This window comes from Pelophylax lessonae (assembly GCF_965119305.1).
Source record: "Pelophylax lessonae genome assembly, chromosome: 4".
Taxonomy (NCBI): Eukaryota; Metazoa; Chordata; class Amphibia; order Anura; family Ranidae; genus Pelophylax; species Pelophylax lessonae.
In genome coordinates this window covers 569,056,889-569,078,328 of record NC_138771.1, presented here as the reverse complement: position 1 = coordinate 569,078,328, position 21,440 = coordinate 569,056,889, and the positions used below count along the sequence as shown (strand labels likewise).

The 21,440-nt window shown below is 43.6% G+C and overlaps 1 protein-coding gene across 3 annotated transcripts in view; it reads right to left on the bottom strand.

Annotated features, from left to right (window-relative positions):
• Positions 1-1,037: 1,037 nt before the first annotated feature.
• The window catches only part of RHOBTB2 (Rho related BTB domain containing 2), an 85,000-nt gene continuing 64,597 nt past the window's right edge, over positions 1,038-21,440 (bottom strand). For all 3 annotated transcript variants that reach the window (XM_082254559.1, XM_082254560.1, XM_082254561.1), the window contains 4 exons: positions 21,133-21,283; positions 15,565-15,653; positions 12,180-12,285; positions 1,038-1,710 (listed from right to left, as the gene is read on the bottom strand). In XM_082254559.1, the coding sequence (XP_082110685.1) occupies positions 1,505-1,710; positions 12,180-12,285; positions 15,565-15,653; positions 21,133-21,283 (552 nt within the window). In that variant the 3' untranslated portion in view covers positions 1,038-1,504. The remainder of the gene's footprint in view (positions 1,711-12,179; positions 12,286-15,564; positions 15,654-21,132; positions 21,284-21,440) is intronic.

Sequence of the window (21,440 nt, the reverse complement as noted above, 5' to 3'; positions counted from 1 at the left end):
GTCTCCAAACTGCAGCCCAGGGGCCGTATGTGGCCCTTTGCTTTTATTTATAAAGCCCTTAGGACACATTTCCTCCAACTGATACCAATGATGGGGCACAATTCCTTCTACTGACACCATTGATGGGGCACTATTCCTTCTACTGACACCATCGATGGGGCACAATTCCTTCTACTGACACCATCGATGGGGCACAATTCCTTCTACTGACACCATTGATGGGGCACCATTCCTCTCGCTGACATGATAGATGGGGCAATTATTCTTCCCACTAAAACCAATGATGGATCATGGTTTACTCTCACTGATGCCGGCGCATTTTCTACTCCCACTGGCCATAGTCTGCCCCCTTAAAGTCTCAAAGACAGTAAACTGGCCCTTTATTTAAAAATAGGTAATCAATCACTATAATCCTGGCTGATGGCTCTATATCAAGTATTTTTCATTTTAGGATGTCAAACTCAGCTGATCATTTTTGGGGTGACCTTTTCAAGAAAAAATCATAACTGAGTGATATATAACCCCATATAAGTTGCAGCACAGTTTCAGGTAAAATTGCTTTCAGTTAGAACTTTTACCTGCTACCCTGATGAGTTGGCACCTTCCTACCCCATTTTTCAACGCAGGAAAAATGGCTTCAACAGGGTTCACCCCAAGGATGCACTACGTTCTAGTGTGCTAAAAATAGTCCCACATGCTGCAATTTGGAAATGCCACCTACCTCTGCCAGTCAAATCAATTTAAAAGGAACCTTTAAAAAAAAAAAAACATTTTGTACCACACTGTACATATAAAAAAAAGTAGCTAACGCAAATTTTGGTGTGAAGAGTCCCTAAAAATCTCTGTAATTACATTGGGAATAAAAGTTAAAAAATAAGGTAAAATTTGCTCATGGTGAAAAGTTTAATCTTACCAAGTTAGCTATAGAAATATAACCTTATACTACAGTATAGCTTGTTGCCAAAAAAGATATGGTGGGGAGCGACTGATGATATATGGCACTCCAAAACTCTATTGTTTTGTACTTGAATACATTTTGAATGAATCCATAAAGATTTACACTGCTAAATTGCAATTAAGGCTTGTTGTCTGTCATTTGTAATCACATTATGTCTCTGGAGGGGTTTGGCCATCAGCATTTATCAGATATATTTGATTGGGACTTGTCTTTTCCACTTCCGTCTATAGACAAGTGATGATACTGTGCAAGTTGGGTTTATCTGGGAAAAGTGGCGTTGTAATACAGATAAAGTAAAATTATATGTATTGGAAGGGGAACATTCCTGATAATTTAGCTGTGGTTGCATTGCTCAGGCATTCTATTTACAGATAAGGACTTATTTTAGTTAAATCTAAGATATGAACTGTATAAATGCCCTCATGTGTTTAGTAGGAGAAACAATTGTTCACAAGCACTCAGAATTAGACACAGGGTACACGTGCTCTCATCCCAGCTTGCACTCGTAGCTGCCAGAGGGAGATAATGGAGACACGGCAGCACGTCCTAACCCACTGCGGAGGAGGAAGTAGTAGAGGATGATGGGGATTCTGTATTGGAGCTGTTCCAGAACAACCAGCGTCTCTTGGGTTGTCTCTTCTGATGCAGAGCTGTCTCCTTCTCACGTTCTCTCTGAGCTCTCTGAAAGTGGTCTTCCTCCTTAAGGTACCATACTGGGGGCCATCGCTGAGCCTCCAGAATCTGCCGATTCTCTGAAGATAAAAAAAAAATATAAAATAATGCACTATTCATACAATACAGTTTATACATTCACCTTTTTAATGCATTTTATGTTTCATTTCCATCTCTCCACTTGTCCATTTTTTCCGTGTGGCAATGTGAGAAAGGAAGCCTGTGTTCTCCTGGGGTAAACAGGGCAGAAGACCAGAGAAGCAAAATCCTCTGGATCTTATGCACCTGACCACAACTAGTTCTACTGACAAGATGTACAAATAAAAAAAACAACAAACAACCACAAATAAAAACCAAAACATACAGCACAGACAGCACTAACTGTACAAAACACATTTACAGGCAGATAGCTGCCCAAGAACATGCGGCAATTAAAATCTAAAACCACACAAAAGAAACACAGGCGCACCGACCTACTGCATTATCCAAGACTGAATTTTTATTAAAGTAAAAAGTGGTAAGTATTATATGAAATTGCACAGATTGCCTCACAAGGATGTGGATGTGCAAAATTCTAAGCCCTATTGAGGAGTCTATAGCAGAAAGTATGCTGAAAATATCTACGCCACAAGCAACACAAAAAAAGAGCGTATGAGTTGAAGGATGGATGAAGAAAGGTCAGGTGCACATACTTTTGATTTCAATCTCATTGGCTCCTTTGGTTCCCGGGGGCCAGATACCCTACCACCGCAAAAAGCATGCAGATATTTCCAAGGGCCTTCTTTTCCCATATGACAGAGCGTAATGCACTCGTTGATGAAGAATGGCAGAGCCCTCATCAGAAGATCAATTTACAGTAACAAGCTCTATAAGCTTTTTCCATAAAAGATGGCTGATGCATGTTTATGCACTGTACTTCTACTGGTGGATGCTGCCCTCTAGAGTCTGGCGCATCAAGTGTCTTTGCCTTTTTATAACTCAGTTGCCTTTACAGAATACAGAATACTTTAATAACCCCAAAGAGAAATTGGGAAATTGTTGAAGATCCTATGGATGGGAAAGTGAACTTGTTCACACCAGATGCAGTCCAGTACGTTTTTATTCTGCATCAAGAACGCATGGACAGTGTTTAATTTGGATTCCAATAACCTAATTCGCACCAGTGCAGCGCATTCTAGTGCAGTCAACAAAGTAGAATACGTTACATTGTTTCTGTATGGAACACATCTGGATAGTGGCAAAACGCATTGAAATGCATGAAAAACAAACACTCATGCAGAAACACATCTGAAACACAGAAATTGTGGTGATCTGGCCATCAGGGTTGTAGAAAATCTATACAGTGACAGGTTTTGCCTGCCAACCAGCAACAGTGTTAACTTTGATATGTAAACTGTTTAGAAATGGCATTAAGTTCAAGACTGGAAACTGCAATATTTGGCACATTTTCTGGAGGTGTTGAAACTTGCAGCTGACTTTTTTGGTGAATACTTTGATGGACCTAGTACAAGCGCTGGCAAACTCCGTCACAGCCATGAGAGCGTTGTGGTTACCCCAGCCAATTTTGACTCAAGCCTATTGAACTTTAGAAGGGTGCAGGAGGCCAAAACTTATAGGACATGCTGCAGATTTAACAGATCACAGTGGAGGTGCCTCAAAGTTACTTTTACATGAAATAAAGCCCAGAGCACGTTGCCAAGATGGCTGGAAAGTCTTTTGAAGGTGCACCCAAATAGTCTCTTCCAGTTGGGGCCAGGAGGCCTGAGTGAAGTTGATGATTGTAGCCTCCTTCTGGAGGGTTTGGATGACAATCATCAAAGACCAGTGGGTCCAGAAGATGGTTAGGTGGGAGTACAATGGAGAATTCCAAAGTTGACCACTGAATTCATTACATTTATGACCCACAGATCTCAGAAGAGAAAATTTTTGCAAGATTACATTTAAGAATTTATACTGCTATAAGGCTATCATGCCAGTGATGCCAGAAACATAGAATCATCTGGGGGCTTTTCTCACCAGTTTTTCTAGTACCTAAGGCAGGAGCTTTCTGGCCTGTTTCAGTTTGAGGGAAACAAATGTGTACATACACACCAAGAGGTTCAAGATGGAGTCCATGCAGAGAGTCACAGGGATAGTTCAGCTGGTGGACCAGTTAGTGTCAATCGACCTGTCGACTTATACTTTCATGTACCAATCAATGCCGAGCACCAGAGGCATGTGGGATCTGCAGTGGCCAGATGTCACTTTCAGTTCAGAGGTCTGCCTTGTACAGAATTGGCACAGCCTTGGGAATCTTTTGAAGATCTTGTTGGCAGTGGTGGTACCGTGGGCCAGGTGGCACATTGAGGGCGTTTCTATTTGCCATCTTTAGTCTATGAACTGCGCTGTCTATGAATCAGAAACCTCTTTGTGCCTATACAAATTTAGCAAGAACTTGAATTTTAGACATCACCACTGTGATTCTTTTGAGGCATGTCTCTCAGCCCAGGTGCTAGGATGATTCTGACGGCAGATCCCAGTCTCTGATGCTGGGGAGTCCACAATCTGAAGAAACGGGTGCAAGGCCATTGAAGCGCAGTGAAATGCAGACTCCCCAATTATCTTAAATAAAAGGAAGCCTTTTCAAGCATTGCAAGCCTTTCAGGATCTTCTTCAAGGGGGCCTGAGTGAAGTTGATTGACAGCAGTAGCCTACATTGCCTGCCAATGGGTCACTAGAAGCCTTTTCCTGTTACATCTTGCAACAGAAACTTTTCAGTGGGCAGAGAGCCAATTACAGCCAGTTAACCACTTAAGCCACTTTTATCCCCTGTGTGATTTTTATTTTTTGCGCTATAAACAAAAAAAGAGTGACAATTTTGAAAAAATAACAATATTTTTCACATTTTTTTATATGAAATTCTCAAAAAAATGTAAAAATCAAAATTTTTTAACATTTTAGGCCAATTTGTTTTCTGCTACATATTTTTGGTAAAAAAAAAATCGCAATAAGTGTATTTTGATTGGTTTGTGCAAAAGTTATTGCGTTTACTAACTACGGGAAAGATTTATGTAATTTTTATTGTTTTTTTTTACTAGTAATGACGGCGATCTGCGTTTTTTTTGCGGGACTGCGACATTGTGGTGGACAGATTGGACCCCTGACTGACATTTTTGACACTTTTGGGGGTACCAGTGACATTACTACAGTAATCAGTGCTGTAAATATGCACTATTACTGTAAAAAGGACACTGGCAGGGAAGGGGTTAACTTTATTGGTGGTAAGGGTTTAAGTGTGTCCCTAGGGGTGTGATTCTAACTGTCAAGGGGTGTGGCTTGTTAGATCATCACAGAGACATACGATCCTACATAACAGGAGCGCATAGCCTCTTTGATAATCTAAGGGAGAATGACAGACGGCTGTATTTACATCCTGAGGGAGATCGCTAGTGGCCGGCGGACATCGAAGCCGCCGTTCACATGCACAGGCTAGGCAGGGAACGAGCGGGGGCGGGAGCACGCCGCCGGGGGCGCGCGCTCGCCCCCTACAGGCTCGTGGATGAGCGACGTACCCATACGTCACTTTGCCTGTAGGGGGCTGACTGCCGCAGTATATAGTCATGCGGCAGTCGGCAAGTGGTTAACATTGGTCTTCTTGCCAGGAAAGCAAAATCAACTATCGGTTCCGGTTAGGCAGAATATTTTCAACAAGTACCTCAAACCAATATTGGCCCAATGAGGCTTTCCAGCAGTAGTTCTCAGGGAGACTCTACTGAACACGCAGCTTCTGACATCTGCAACAGGATACCAATGCAAAGACTCTCCATCATTCAAGATAGGTTCACAGTTCCATGGAATTTTCTGTTTGATCTTTGTCTATCTCAGGTATCCTTGGATATAAAGGTGCTTCTGAAAATTTGGACATGACATACAGGTCCTTTCCACCTACCGAGAAGGCCTTGGCTTTCACTGCTCCCCCAGATATCATCAGCAACACCAAACTGGTTTCTGGTCAAATGAAATCTTTTATGGCAAGGTCAGTGACAGTACCCCAATCCAATAAGACTACTTTAATAGCCTGGCTATGGAATAGGCCAGACTAAGGCTCCATTCACATCTGAGCGTATCGTCTTTCTGGCGGTTTTTTGGGCGTTTATTTCAGGCGGTTTTTGTTGGTGTTTGGAGGCAGGCATTGACATCTAACAAAAACGCTTGTAATCTGTCAAAAAAGAAGCTCATGTACTTTTTTGCGCTTCAGGCGTTTTGCTTTAGGTGACAAAACACTCATATAAGAACAGGGGCCATTAAAATGAACAGGATTTTGGTTGCTGGTTTTTTTTTGAGATTTCAGATTTGAGCATTTTACTAGCTGAAAAATGCTCAGGTGTGAACAGGGCCTAAAGGTGCAAGGATTCTCATCTAAGGTTATTCAGACCTTGGTAAATATCAGAAGATTATCCATGAACACTACATAAGAGAGGATATGAAAGAAGTTTGTTTTATTTGTTCAGTAAAAGATTTCTCTCCTGCGTCCCCTGTTCTAACCGATAACCTGGACATTTTACAGTCAGTGCTAGAGGTTGGTCTGCCATACAACTCCATTTAAGGTACAGATCTCTACCTTCTCTTTCACAGGCTGCAGATTGGTATGACCAGATGCTTCTCGCAAGCGGCAATCTATATAAGACCTTGAAGGAAATCCTTGTTCCCTCTGCAGGACAGGCTTAGATCTGAAAGCACTGATGCTGGCATCCACTTCTCCAATGGTTTCATTTCTATTGAAGTTCCTCACGGTAAACTAGTTCTTCTGACAGCAACTACTTCAGACAGAAGGATGTTAAAGATTGCAAAACTTTCCTGCAAGGGCCCTTTTGTGTCTATTTTTTTTACCAGAAATAGCAATACTACGTCTATCTCCAAAGTTCAATTTTAAAGTGGAATCGAGTTTCCAGTGAAACTGGGAAGTAGTCCATCCGAGTTTTCGCATGAGAGTCACTGGGTACACAGCAGGAAGACTTCAGTTCCTCACACATGGTCAAGTTACTAACAGTGTACTCGGTCAAAGAGGAAAGTGGACAATCTTTTCATTTAGCCATCAGGTCCTCAAGAGTCATCCACTGTTGGATTACCCGGGTAATTAGATTGGCTTGCAGGAAGTAGGCCTTTCTGCTCTGAAACATTTGCAAGATTATTTGACAGGAGGGGCAGCAGCCTTTGGGGCAGTTATGCCAGGATTGCTTGGAAGATCTATGTAAGACCGCTAGCTTGAAGTTCTTGTGCGGCCTTCATTTAACCTTTCAAACTATATGTGCGGTCAGCAAGCTTGGGGCAAGAGAGATCAATTCTTTTTGGCTTTAGCAGCTTTTCCTTGATGTCAGTGTCTCTTTACATGTGTTCTCTCCTGCCCTATATTCAGCTATGGTATATTCCGTTGTGTGCTGACGTGAGGTGGGCCAGGAAAACGAAAATTTGTTATCAAATACTTACCGTAATTTTCCTTTCTTGGCCTATCCTTATTTCAGCACAGGACTCCCTCTCTCATGGCCTGTCGAAGGCTAGGTTATTGAACAATTTAGTTGGGATAGGGACTGTCTTTTATTTAGCTAGGAAACGGTGGTCCTGTGGGCTCCAGAGGAGATGTTAACCCATTGTGTGCTGACGTGAGGATAGGCCCGGAAAGGAAAATTATGGTAAGGATTTGATAACAATTTTCCGTTTTGCTGGAGGGGCTGCGGCATGCAGGGCACGCTGTTTCAAATTTTGCTGGGACTGCTCGAAAATTCGTAACTACTGGCAGAAGGTGCAACAAAGTATTGGGGAGATTACAGGGGTAGATATCACTGATGACCCATGGGTATGTTTATTCCATAAAACTGAAAAAACAATGTTTTTTATATGAGGTGGATCTTTGTACATGTATATTGCATTGTAAATTAATAAAAATCTTAAAGTTAAAAAATAAAGCAGGAAATGCTTAAGACTACTTTCTTTTCTCTTTTTTTTTTTTTTTTTTGCTGTCTGTGTCCTGTCAGGAAGATTTCCCTTCACTTCCTGTCCCAGAGATACAGCAGAAAGAGGAGATTTCATCAAAGCAAGGGGATATCCCCTCTTACCAAAGCAGGTTTCCCAATTAGAAGATGACCAGTCACCTCTTGTTTCTGCGACAACTATACCTACTATATCAGAAACAATGGTCACTGGGATCAATAGGAAGGGTGAATCTCCCCAGCAGTAGATGGACTGAAATCCCTGCAGAATAAAATTCTGGCAGGGATTCTAATCCATCTACATACTATCCAAAATTAAAAAAAAGTTATAGCTTCACATACGTACACTGAGCAAGAATGCTATAAACATGTTAGACAGTGGAAGAGTTGGGTGTTCCTCATTATGATCTGCGGAGGTGGTGAATGACAGTCATTACACTGCACTCTCGTACAGACTATTTTGTTGATGCTGTCATGGTAATAGGCACAAAACAACGTGGAGGTCCAAAAAGGATTGGGTAATCTCCAAGCTAAGACTGTTCTTCATGTATTCATTACAATATATAGTACATACAGTATCTCACAAAAGTGAGTTCATCCCTCACATTTTTGTAAATATTTTATTATACCTTTTCATGTGACAACACTGAAGAAATTACACTTTGCTACAATGTAAAGTAGTGAGTGTACAGCTTGTATAACAGTGTAAATTTGCTGTCCCCTCAAAACAACCCTACACACACCCATTACTGTCTAAACCGCTGACAACAAAAGTGAGTACTCCCCTAAATTAAAATGTCCAAATTGGACCCAAAGTGTCAATATTTTGTGTGGCCACCATTATTTTCCAACACTGCCTTAACCCTTTTGGGCATGGAGTTCACCAGAGCTTCACAGGTTGCCACTGGAGTCCTCTTCTACTCCTCCATAACAACATCACAGAGCTGGTGGATTTTAGAGACCTTGCACTCCTCCACCTTCCGTTTGAAGATGCTCCACAGATGCTCAATAGGGTTTAGGTCTGAAAATATGCTTGGCCAGTCCATCATCTTCACCCTCAGCTTCTTTAGCAAGGCAGTGGTCGTCTTGAAGGTGTGTTTGGGGTCGTTATCATGTTGGAATACTGCACCATGGCCCAGTCTCCAAAGAGAGGGGATCATGTTCTCTCTCAGTATGTCACAGTACATGTTGGCATTCATTGTTCCCTCAATGAACTGTAGCTCCCCAGTGCTGACAGCACTCATGCAGCCCCAGACCATGACATCCTACCACCATGCTTAACTGTAGGCAAGACACACTTGTCTTTCCACTCATCACCTGGTTCCCGCCACACACGCTTGACACTATCTGAACCAAATAGGTTTATCTTGGTCTCATCAGACTGTCGGGATTATTGGGGGTGATTAAAATAATAATAGAACAAAAAAAATGGATTTAAAAAGCCATGTATATTCCATATTATGCATATAAGATTCTGAACAGTATAGTGTCCATTTTGTTCAAGGTGAATGAGAGTTCATATATGTTCATTTTCAAAATGTCTCTTACAAGCTTACAAGAGAGAATAGAGTTTCAACAGAGGTCTTTGTATTTCTTTTAAGATCGTAAATAAGATTTACAGATAAGACATAATGGTAATCCCAGTCTTTCTGTAATTATTTAACAATGGACAATACCCCGGTATACTCTAGCAGACATTTAAAATGAACTATATATAAGTTTTTAAAGATACATTATTATGTGTGAGAAGATATTAGCCATAATTATGTCATTATATTATGCAAGGCATATACATATATATTTAGGAATGTTATATCACAATTTGGGTTTATATTCTTACAGTAGTAATCTTACTCAGAATTCTTTTTTTTAATAAGTGTAAGAACATGTGTATCTCGTCACTAATTACCTCATTTCAGAGAAGTTTGTGTTTAAGTGTTCAAAGTGATATAAATTCTACAAACCAGACGAGATGTCTGACAGCCTATGGCATATTCAAATAAGTAATGGATTTTCACTGGCCATAGGTCAAAAGGTCATCTTTAATAGTAGGCCATTGTATGTTGTGATGTATTTTTATACACAAAATTGAATGAACAGTATAATACTTCCTCCTTTGGAGATAATACCAGGTGCAGTCTTGGGATAGTTTAGATATTTCCAATATAAGTATATATATTGTATTAAAAATATAATTATTGAAATGGCATTGCTTGCCAAGGTGAATGATGGAGATACAGATGGACATTTATGTATGTACTGAGAGTATGAACAAAGTTTTATGTTGTGCTTTTATAGTTAATCTTAAATATAGAGAAATCATCCTTTAATTTTATTATCAAACATGGGTTAATTATCAGGAGAGGTGTGTCTATGACCTCACCAGTTAAGGTATAGAATATCCAAACCAATGGGGATAATGTTTCATCCCTCTGGGTTTAACGTATGGTAATTTTTATAGCCCTTTGTTCATACCATATAAAAGAATAGCCCAGATATGAGAGATGACACATCACATTACATTGCCCAACAGACATCACACATACATTACACACACTACTACATCCATTGATATACTCATCCAGACATACTCCATCTTGCTCCATCATTCATCTGAAACTTTGAGGGACGCCAAACGAAACTCCTCCCTCACTGGCATCCATCTTAGGACTCTGGTAACGACCATTTGAAGCTAGCCGCCATCTTAAGTGTGGTAAATATGCCTTGCTATATTATTTGATTTTATTCAATATTGTTTATTCCTTCCTTATATGTTTTATATTGCATATTTAAGGGTAATAAGATTACAATCCCAGCCGTATGAACCATGGTAGATTTTTCTCTAAAAAGCTGATTTTTGTTTTTATACATTTTTATTAATATCAGATTTAGTGCATTATTTGCAATTTTAAGTCTTCCGTTTTGCATGGCTTATTCTCACTCATCTGCAGTGAAGTGACTTTCGGCTATGCGATTCGCAGACAATTGTGGTCTGTTTATAAAGAATACTTACCTATGGTTTATGCTATACCTGGAGAAATGGTAATCTTGCTTTCGTTTTGCTTTCACTTTGTTTCATTTTCACTTTCATTATTGAGCTAAACATCACATTGCATTGATTGTTTGAAGTTTGTATTTTATGTAGAGTTGTTTCTTTGTGTCATTTCCATTTTTGATCATATATTGTGATTACATGTCTTGTGAATAAATATTTTATATATATTCCTTACTGTAGACTGTACTCACTAAGATTGGTATATGCTTTTAAAAATAAATTAATTAATTAAAAAGAATTCACTACATATTGATTTGTGGAAATAAGTGAAGATTCTCCTTTCTCATAGATCTTTGCTTGTTAACCACAAATAGACACTGTTATATTCAGAGCAGTATAAATATTCTGACATAATGGAGTACGAGCGCGAGATATTATTATTAAATATTCTTACAAGACCACAGGACATGGTTCCAGTAATCCATGTCCTTAGTCTGCTTGTCTTCAGCAAACTGTTTGTGCGCTTTCTTGTGCAACATCTTTAGAAGAGGTTTCCTTCTGAGACCAACTTGATGCAGTGTGCGGCGTATGGTCTAAGCACTGACAGGCTAACCCCCCACCCCTTCAACCTCTGCAGCAATGCTGGCAGCATTCATACGTCTATTTCCCAAAGACAACCTCTGGATATGATGCTGAGCACATGCACTCCACTTCTTTGGTCGATCATGGAAAGCCCTGTTCTGAGTGGAACCTGGCCTGTTAAACTGCTGTATGGTCTTGGACACCGTGCTGCAGCTCAGTTTCAGGGTCTTGGCAATCTACTTATAGCCTAGGCCATCTTTATGTAGAGCAACAATTATTTTTTTCAGATCCTTTGCCATGAGGTGCCATGTTGAACTTCCAGGGACCAGTATGAGAGAGTGAGAGCGATAACACCAAATTTAACACACCTGCTCCCCATTCACACCTAAGACCTTGTAACACTAACGAGTCACATGACACTGGGGAAGGGAAAATGGCTAATTGGGCCCAATTTGGACATTTTCAGTTAGGGGTGTACTCACTTTTATTACCAGCAGTTTAGACATTAATGGTTATTTTGAGGGGACAGCAAATTTACACTGTTATACAAGCTGTACAAACACTCCTTTACATTGTAGCAAAGTGTAATTTCTTCAATGTTCTCACATAAAAAGATATAATAAAATATTTACAAAAATGTGAGAAGTGTACTCACTTTTGTGAGATACTGTATACTATATATATATATATATATATATATATATATATATACATACATACAGTATATGTCGTAGGTGGGCAGCAGGAAGTTTTCACAATTGCAAATCTGTGAAACAAAACCAGCTGTTTTTTATCCACTTAAGTGTTCTTTTTAATTCTGTTGTATTGAGCTTTAAATAAAGAAGAACAAAACAGAAGGGCACAACAGTGTATAATACACCATTAGCATTAACAGCTCATACATAAATCCTTCACAGAATGTATTGCTGAGGGATAGGTGCTCTTTAAGTTTACAAGCAATATATCGGTAAGATGTTTACCATGTTAGATGTTCCAAATGACTCACCTGAGGAGACAAGTTTAATTTCCCGGGGGAATTTTCTGCAGACACGGTTGTAGTTCGTAGAGATGTGATGTAAACACCAGGCTGCCAGTTGCTGAGCACCATGGAACTAAAAGAATCAGATGGAAAGAGGAAGTCAGTGTACATTATTCTGGTGGATGAGATCTGAGCAAGGCGGAAGAAGCCAGGAGTCAGCTATACACTATATGACAACAGGAAGATAAACAGGGCTGTGAGCTTATGGGCCACAATTTCTCTGAAATTAGAGTAAAATTCAGTAGGAAGGCCATCAGAGCCCGGTGTCTTACCCGCTTGCAACCGCCCAATAGCTGTCTGGACCTCCTCAAAAGATATGTCAGCATCCAAGCATTCTCTATCTGCCATGGCCAACGTTAGAAAGTTTACCGAGTCTAAAAAGTTATTTAGCTCGCTATGAGTGTATGTCACTTTAGACCAGTATAGATCGTGAAAAAAACTGCATAAAACGATTAGTAATAAGATTTGGGGTAAATGCTCGTTTGCAGCTCGAATGCCAGCTATGTGAGTCGAAGGGCTTTGGCCTTTAGCCAACCAGGCTAACAAATGGCTGTTTTTGTCACCATACTCGAACACCCTCTGTTGGGAGCTTAGCCAGGCTTTTTTGGTATTCTCCACTCGGAGAAGTGAAATTTGTATCAGGGTATGTTGCCAGGGCTGATACTCATCCAAAACCAGAGACGAAACACACTCCGCCTCCAACCTAGCTGCCTCAGCCTCCAGAGATGTCAGCGTGCAAGACGCCTCCTTCTGAATTCCCTAGATCTGGGAAATATATTCACCCCCAACCCATGCCTTGAAGGAGTCCCACAACTCCAAGGGAAATTCAGTGTCTCCATTCAGAACCCAGTAGTTACAGAAAGATGTAGTAAGAGGTTCCTGTGGGCAATCATCCATTTCCCAGAACCTGGACAGACGCAACAGCCTAGAATCTGGGGGACTGGAGAGGGAGATGGTTAGACTAAGTGGAGCATGTCAGACACACCCTGAGGGAGTATGCGTGCCTCTGTGACCCAGTGGAGAGCAGTGGCTGAAGTGAATGCCAAATCCACCCAGGGTTTTAAAGCATGTAAATTCCTTAAGGTCTGGGTGCAGGTGTCTCCAGACATCCACCATGTCAAAGGTTGTGGCCCATTGTGTTAAAGCAGACACTTCCCGAGTCACTCCCCTTAGTCTGTCAAGGATTAAAATCACCTATCAAAAATATGGCTGGAGTATCATACCGTAGTACCATTTCCATAATGTCATTCAATATGGGGGTCGAAGCCTGGGGCGGTAGATACAGTCCCACAATAACCACATTTTTGTCATATATACAAGCATGCAATATAACGTATCTCCCATCCGGATCCGTGCACACCTCCAATACTCTGAAAGGCAGGGACCCCCATAGTAAAACACTTACTCCCGAGCGTAGTTGGAATTTGTCTCATGGAAATGCTCACCAACCCAGGATCGCCTGAGACCTTTAATTCTGGAGCCCTGAAGGTGAGTTTCCTGCAGTGTGCAAATATGTGGATTATATTTTTGGAGGAATTTAAATACTAGCAACTGTCTCACTACCGAATTAAGACCCCAGACATTCCCTGATTCACGTTAGGTTGGGACATGAGAGTTTAGGTAAGTATATATAGTGAAGCTTAAAACCAAAGCAGTGTAGGCCAACAACGTTCGGGGACAGGATCCGGATGGTAGACAGATAAAATACTTAGCAGGTGTTGTCGCATTATGTACCAGATATTTCAATGGAATATAGCACAAGTCATAAGAATAAGTATATAGCACCAAACAAATCAAAAATAAAACAATTAAAACATAACATAAAACATTTCCCAACCTCTCCCAACCCCCCGAGAGCATAGTGACCCGGAGTGTATAAGTCCCCAAACAACCAGACAACAGGTCTGTTAAAGCAGAAGCAGAGGGGCGTGAGCCAGGTGGAACAGCTCACTTAAATAAGCCCCCTTAAATCAATGGAGGTGCTGGCAAACTATTCGGCAAATTTAGTCACAAGCATGTATGCGAAGTACTCCTGGGCAAACCATAGGCGGCCCTATCCAAAAGGAACAGAAGTTCCAAAATCATAAGCAATCGCCTGCCATGGCAGGGGCACAAAACTTAAAGTGAAGAAAATTGTTAAACATATTGACATAACGGTGCTGAAGGGTGGAGAATAAACTCTACTAGGCTAAAAGTAGGACATTAGAATAGATTAGGTAACCTCCTAATAGAATTAGGTTATTCGATCAATTTCTCATACATTCAGCGGTGTGGTGGCAGGGTTTGAACCCAAGAGGAGGCCTCACGGGGGAGGTAAAGAAACAAATCGCGCTCTATCGAAACAAAGGTGCTCTATCGGGTTGAGGTCAGGACTCTGTGCAGGCCAGTCAAATTCCTCCACCCCAAACTCGCTCATCCATGTCTTTATGGCCCTTGCTTTGTGCACTAGTCCAAATCATTTGGTGGAGGGGGGATTATGGTGTGGGGTTGTTTTTCAGGGGTTGGGCTTGGCCCCTTAGTTTCAGTGAAGGGAACTTTTAAGACATCAGTGTACCAAGACATTTTGAACAACGTCATGCTCCCAGCTTTGTGGGAACAGTTTCAGGATGGTCCCTTCTTGTTCCAACATGACTGTGCACCAGTGCACAAGCAAGGTCTATAAAGACATGGGTGAGCGAGTTTGGGGTGGAGGAACTTGACTGGCCTGCACAGAGTCCTGACCTCAACCCGATAGAACACCTTTGGGATTAATTAGAGCGAAGACTGCGAGCCAGGCCTTCTCATCCACATCAGTGCCTGACCTCACAATAGCGTTTCTGGAAGAATGGTTAAACATTCCCATAGACACACTCCTAAACATTGTGGACAGCCTTCCCAGAAGAGTTGAAGCTGTTATAGCTACTAAGGGTGGGACAACTCAATATTAAACCCTACGGACTAAGACTGGGATACCATTAAAGTTCATGTGTGTGTAAAGGCGTCCCAATACTTCTGGTAATATAGTATATATGGCAAGATTTTCTATGTGAGCAACACTATGCGGCACTGTATTCTGAGAACATACAAGGGACTTCTTGTTTGCTCTTGGAATTACAGCAGAACTAAAGGTGACGGATAAAAAACTGCAAGCAGACAGCTTTTTATTGCAGAAGAAATGTGAAATTTATTTTCTTCAATGACAAATACTGCTTGCTGGCAGTCTTCTATTGAATGTACACTGAGTTGCACATGCGCAGCTCAAGGTATATTCTTGGCGCACTCCGGCTGTGCCAGAATGACGAACTCCCAATACTTTTGGCAATATAGTGTATTCACACTATGAGAAGATGACCTACAAAATGCAGTCATTTACCTGGGACGCCTCCAGTAACGTAAGAGCGTCTCCATCTATGTCCTTGTTATTCAGAGTGGCATCCATCATCACCGACACTGTGTGTTTCTCTGTTACAAAACAGGAATACATAAGATAAGAAAATTCCAATACTGACAACAATAAAGTATCTGTTAAACAGTATGGTGTCTGTAAATGCCCCAAGACAGTGTGTGTTCAGGGCCATGCACTCATTCCTGCAAAGCTGTCCATGGAAGCGGATGTAAACGCAAAGAGTCCATGCAGCCGCTGAATTTACATCCGCTTCCATGGGTTGCCTGCACGCTGCTGGGGGTGGCTACAGACACCAAAATACATTCTTCCTGCACGCAGTGCGGGTGCCAGAACCTTTTTAAACAAGGCTTAATTTAAGTCAGGCATGTCCAACCTGCGGCCCGGAACCACAGGCAATGCGGCCCATTGCCCCCTGACAATATTTTTTTTGCTGGGAGGAAGGAGGGCGGGTCTGGGGCACGGCCGCAGCGGCTTCCAGCTAACTGTAGGCAGAGGCTGCCTCGGAAGGGATCATCCTCTAGTTGTGTTAAATTAGTGTTGGGGTGGGGCGCGGCAGTGCGGGAAGGGCGCGGCGGCGTTTTATTACTTATATACCTTAACTATAGTATATATTTTATATGCGGCCCGAGAAAATTTCTCTACACTCAATGTGGCCCAGAGAAGCCAAAAGGTTGGACACCCATGATTTAAGTCGAAGCATTAGTAAAGAAGGGTTAAAACACCTGCCAGGTTTGTAGGCAGGTGCAGTTAGCTAGTCTACCACTAGGTGGCTTTGTGGCAAAACAGTGTCCGGTCACAGCAGATAGTGTCATCAGTTGCCAGGTCCCTTTTAGGTAGAGCCCTCCTTCAGTGGTGTCAGTGGTGAATCAGTGCCTAGTTATAAGCTAGGTTGTGAGGAACTCTAACAACACTTGGGGCATGGGAAGTGAGAAGCGTGTATAGGTCTTGGCCAGGGCAGGAGGCCGGGAAGGAGCAGACCTGCACCCAAGAAGAGCCAGCTGTAGTCTTTCTGTGCCTTATGAAGAGAGGGGCTAGGGCAGATTGCAAAAGGCCTTTTAGGACAGGCCAAAAGTTCCCTGAGTGATACCGCTTCCCTCGAGGGTCCTGGGAGAAGTGTACCTTTGGAGGAGGTGAGTACAGAGCATGATTAAGCAAACTTGATTCGTGAAACGCGTCACCCTTACTGAATGGGTGTTGGCATGGCTTGTTTTTACTTTGAATAAAGGAATGCTTTTTATCCTCTACATCCTGGAATGTGGTCAACATTTTCCTATTACTCTGACTACAAAGCACACAGAGATGGCTGCTAAAAGTGCTGCATATGCTTTCACATGTGACTGCCGCGGACTGTCCACTGAATGTGATTGACTATGTATAGTCAAGTGACTCCGGATAGTATGTTGATGTGATGTGAGTGTTATGCCATTCCCTAAATTTAATCAATGAAGTGCAGCAAACAACTTTATGTGTGGACATTCCTTCATTTGGGGATGTAAAGGTCAATGGCCAGGATAGTCAAGTTTAGGCCTCTGGCAAGGAGTGGGGCACACGATTGGGGAGGGTTCAGCCTTTAGCAGGAGAGGACAGTGTTCAAGCAGGGCGTAGGGACTTGTGCTCTTGGAGCAAATTCTAGCCAGTCACAAAGGCCCTTTTATAGGTTTTTGTTTTTATACCCACTGGGTGTCCCAGAGACACAACAGGAAGTAAGAAGAAACCTCCACAAAGTAAGGAAAAATCCTCTCTTAGTTGTCACCAGTATGCCCCATCAGAAGATTTCTGCTCACTTCCTGATCTGGTAACAACTGCAGACATCCCAAGTCTCCCGCAAGTCGCGGGAGACTCCCGCTTTCCGCCCTGAGCTCACGGACACCCGCGAGCTCAGAGCAATGTCCCGGCTCTGTGTGTGAGTCAGATGACTCATCGATGCAGGCAGAAGAGTGTGTCAGCAAGCCTGCACGGAGCCGAAGTAGATCCGGCTCACAGGCGGAGTGATATGAGTCATGCACTCCGCCTGTGGGAGGAGCTGCAGCGAGCAAGCAGAGGCTTTGCTCTCTACTACAGCCACATCTTATACTCCAGGAGGCATTTTGGCGCGCGGGGGGACCAATCATCGTGACACCCCACTCTGTGACAGACACAGTGACCTAACCTGAGAGCAGCACCAGAGAGTCAATACCTGAGACCAGTACCAGCAAATGACCAGCGCCGGTACCAGCACCAGTGACCAGCACCAGTGACCAGCACCAGTACTAGCACCAGTACCAGCACCAGTGGACCAGACCAGTACCAGCACCAGTGGCCAGTACCAGCACCAGTGACCAGGCCAGTACCAGCACCAGTGACCAGACCAGCACCAGTACCAGTGACCAGGCCAGTACCAGCACCAGTGACCAGGCCAGTACCAGCACCAGTGACCAGACCAGCACCAGTACCAGCACCAGTGACCAGACCAGCACCAGTACCAGCACCGGTGACCAGGCCAGTACCAGCACCAGTGACCAGGCCAGTACCAGCACCAGTGACCAGCACCAGTACCAGCACCAGTGACCAGGCCAGTATCAGCACCAGTGACCAGACCAGCACCAGTACCAGCACCAGTGACCAGGCCAGTACCAGCACCAGTGACCAGGCCAGTACCAGCACCAGTGACCAGGCCAGTACCAGCACCAGTACCAGCACCAGTGACCAGGCCAGCACCAGTACCAGCACCAGTGACCAGGCCAGTACCAGCGCCAGTACCAGCACCAGTGACCAGCACCAGTGACCAGGCCAGTACCAGCACCAGTGACCAGGCCAGTACCAGCGCTAGTACCAGCACCAGTGACCAGCACCAGTGACCAGGCCAGTACCAGCACCAGTTCCAGCACCAGTGACCAGGCCAGTACCAGCACCAGTGACCAGGCCAGTACCAGTACCAGCACCAGTGACAAGGGCCAGTACCAGCACCAGTGACCAGGCCAGTACCAGCACCAGTGACCAGCACCAGTGACCAGACCAGCACCAGTACCAGCACCAGTGACCAGGCCAGTACCAGCACCAGTGACCAGACCAGCACCAGTACCAGCACCAGTGACCAGGCCAGTACCAGCACCAGTACCAGCACCAGTGACCAGCACCAGCACCAGTGACCAGGCCAGTACCAGCACCAGTGACCGGGCCAGCACCAGTGACCAGCACCAGTGACCAGCACCAGTACCAGCACCAGTGACCAGGCCAGTACCAGCACCAGTGACCAGACCAGCACCAGTACCAGCACCAGTGACCAGGCCAGTACCAGCACCAGTGACCAGACCAGCACCAGCACCAGTGACCAGGCCAGTACCAGCACCAGTGACCAGACCAGGCCAGTACCAGCACCAGTGACCAGTACCAGCACCAGTGACCAGGCCAGTACCAGTACCAGCACCAGTGACCGGGCCAGTACCAGCACCAGTGACCAGGCCAGTACCAGTACCAGTGACCAGACCAGCACCAGTACCAGCACCAGTGACCAGGCCAGTACCAGCACCAGTGACCAGACCAGCACCAGTACCAGCACCAGTGACCAGGCCAGTACCAGCACCAGTGACGTGACCAGGCCAGCACCAGTGACCAGTACCAGTGACCAGCACCAGTCAGCACCAGTGACCAGCACCAGTGACCAGGCCAGCACCAGTGACCAGTACCAGCACCAGTGACCAGGCCAGCACCAGTGACCAGTACCAGCACCAGTGACCAGGTATACTGATTACATTTCATTTCATTATTCTCTGGTAGTGTTAAATTGGAAAGGGGGGGTGCGGCGCGTGCGTGGGGGGGGGGGGCGGCGGCGTGTGGGGGGGGGGGGGCCTAACCTCCCTGAAATGAGTTTTTGCAGGTTGGGATGTCTGCAACTGTATAATTTTTGATACTATGACTTTGGTAATAATGACAAACAGGGTGATTCTCCCCAGTGGGGCAATTGAAACCTGAATATTTTTCTAATTCTAGGTGGAAAATTGTCAGCTGAACAGAGGCTGCATCCAATCAGGTGCAGGCACTGTTTAGATATTCTGAGAGCTGGTGGAGATAGCTGTCAGAATACAATAATCCTGCTTTTATCTGCATTGTAAAGCTGGTCATAGATGATTTTTTTTTTTTTTTTCGTTCGTCCAGTGGGATTCCTCTATCCACCACTTTTGTGTGTCCCTGCCAGGACATTGTATACTTGGGGGACCCGTTGAGTGGGGACGGCCACACATCAATTGAAATTCGTCCAATCCCTGCTGAAGTAGCCAGATTTGGATCAAAGTATAGCCAGCTTTAGCATGGAAGGAGGAATCTGATTTTTTTTTTATCTTGCTGGCCGAAGTAAAAAAAGTCTATTTGGGTATAACCGGCATTGCTGTTGGCTGTTTGCCTTTTACTTGGTCTAAAGATTAATATTTCCCACAGCCGGTAATGCTGATAAGAAACATATCATACATTATTACCTGTGCAGAAGGACCTAAAAACAGTATCATGTGGTTACCGTGTGACCTATGATTCAGGCCTTTTCAAAGTTACTGGATGCAAAACAGAACTCTCTGATTTTATATTGATTTTCAAAGCAGGTTATAACTGGCTGCCTCCTGCAGCCTGGCAGAGAGCCTAGAGATTTATTTTAACACATTTATGCCCCTCCCAAGAAGCTTGAAATTACTCATACAGAAGTGTTTACATTTATTTAACTGAGTTTATTATATTTGCAATTGAAAAAATTGGTGCTTGTCCAATTTTTGGTGCCTTAGCAGCTGATGAATTGGCTGCCTTGAAGCGGTTGTAACCCTAACAAAAAAACAAACAAAAAAAAATGGATCCTGTTCCTTTAAAGCATTATTAACAGCACAGTGCTTGTGTTGTGTAATTTGGACCCTTGTATAATCTAAAATACCTTGCTGATCCTACCTGGGTCTGCCCTCCGCTCTGTAAAACTGACCACGTTTATCATGGCTGCTGCGCCCCTGATATCGTGGTCAGTTTACATGCCTCCGTCATCCACTGTTCCCTCTCTCCCCCTCCCTCCCTGCCTGTCAGCTGTGTCAGTGCCCGCCCCTCCCCTCCTGCAGCTAAAATAACTTTCTTATGTACATACAATCCCTTGTGTTAGATACCATTATATGCTCCAGTGTATGTTCTTTGTAAAAAATATACCGACTTGTACCTTACTTGCACCTTATTTCATAGCACCGATCGGGGCTCACGTGACTTCCCGCTGCTCTCCTCCTCTCCTGACATCAGCAGAGGATTCTCGGCCCCTCCCACTGTTGCTGTCAGATCAGGAGAGGGAGCAGCGGGCAATCACGTGAGCGGTGCTATGAAATAAGGTAGAAATCGTCATATTTTTACAAAGAACATACACTGGAGCATAGAACATTATCTATCACAAGGGATTGTATGTACATTACAGAGGGGCTTTACAACCATTTTAATGCAACACATGTAAACATGCAACATAATGAGCATTAAACACATGGCAACAGACTGTCTAGGTGCAAACAGACCCTTAAAGTTACTCATCATAAGCACAATATTCACCTGTCAGAGCCACTAAATGGGGCAGGCAAAGCCTGTTTGCTAGTATGACGAGGTCCAGTGGGTCAAGATCAGCTCCTGCGGTGAACTGCCCAGTGTAGAGATACTCAAGCACTGCACGCATACTGGCCTTAGAGGTATAGGGAAGCACCACCTGCAGATGCAGAACAACCTTGTTTAATGAAAGAATAAGAAACAGGCTACCCAGACCAAAGTAGCCATACATATTGTTATAAAGTGTACAGTATATAATGTATACAATCACACTGAAGATACAGTAAAGGCCCATTTACAGTAGACCTATACTCAAA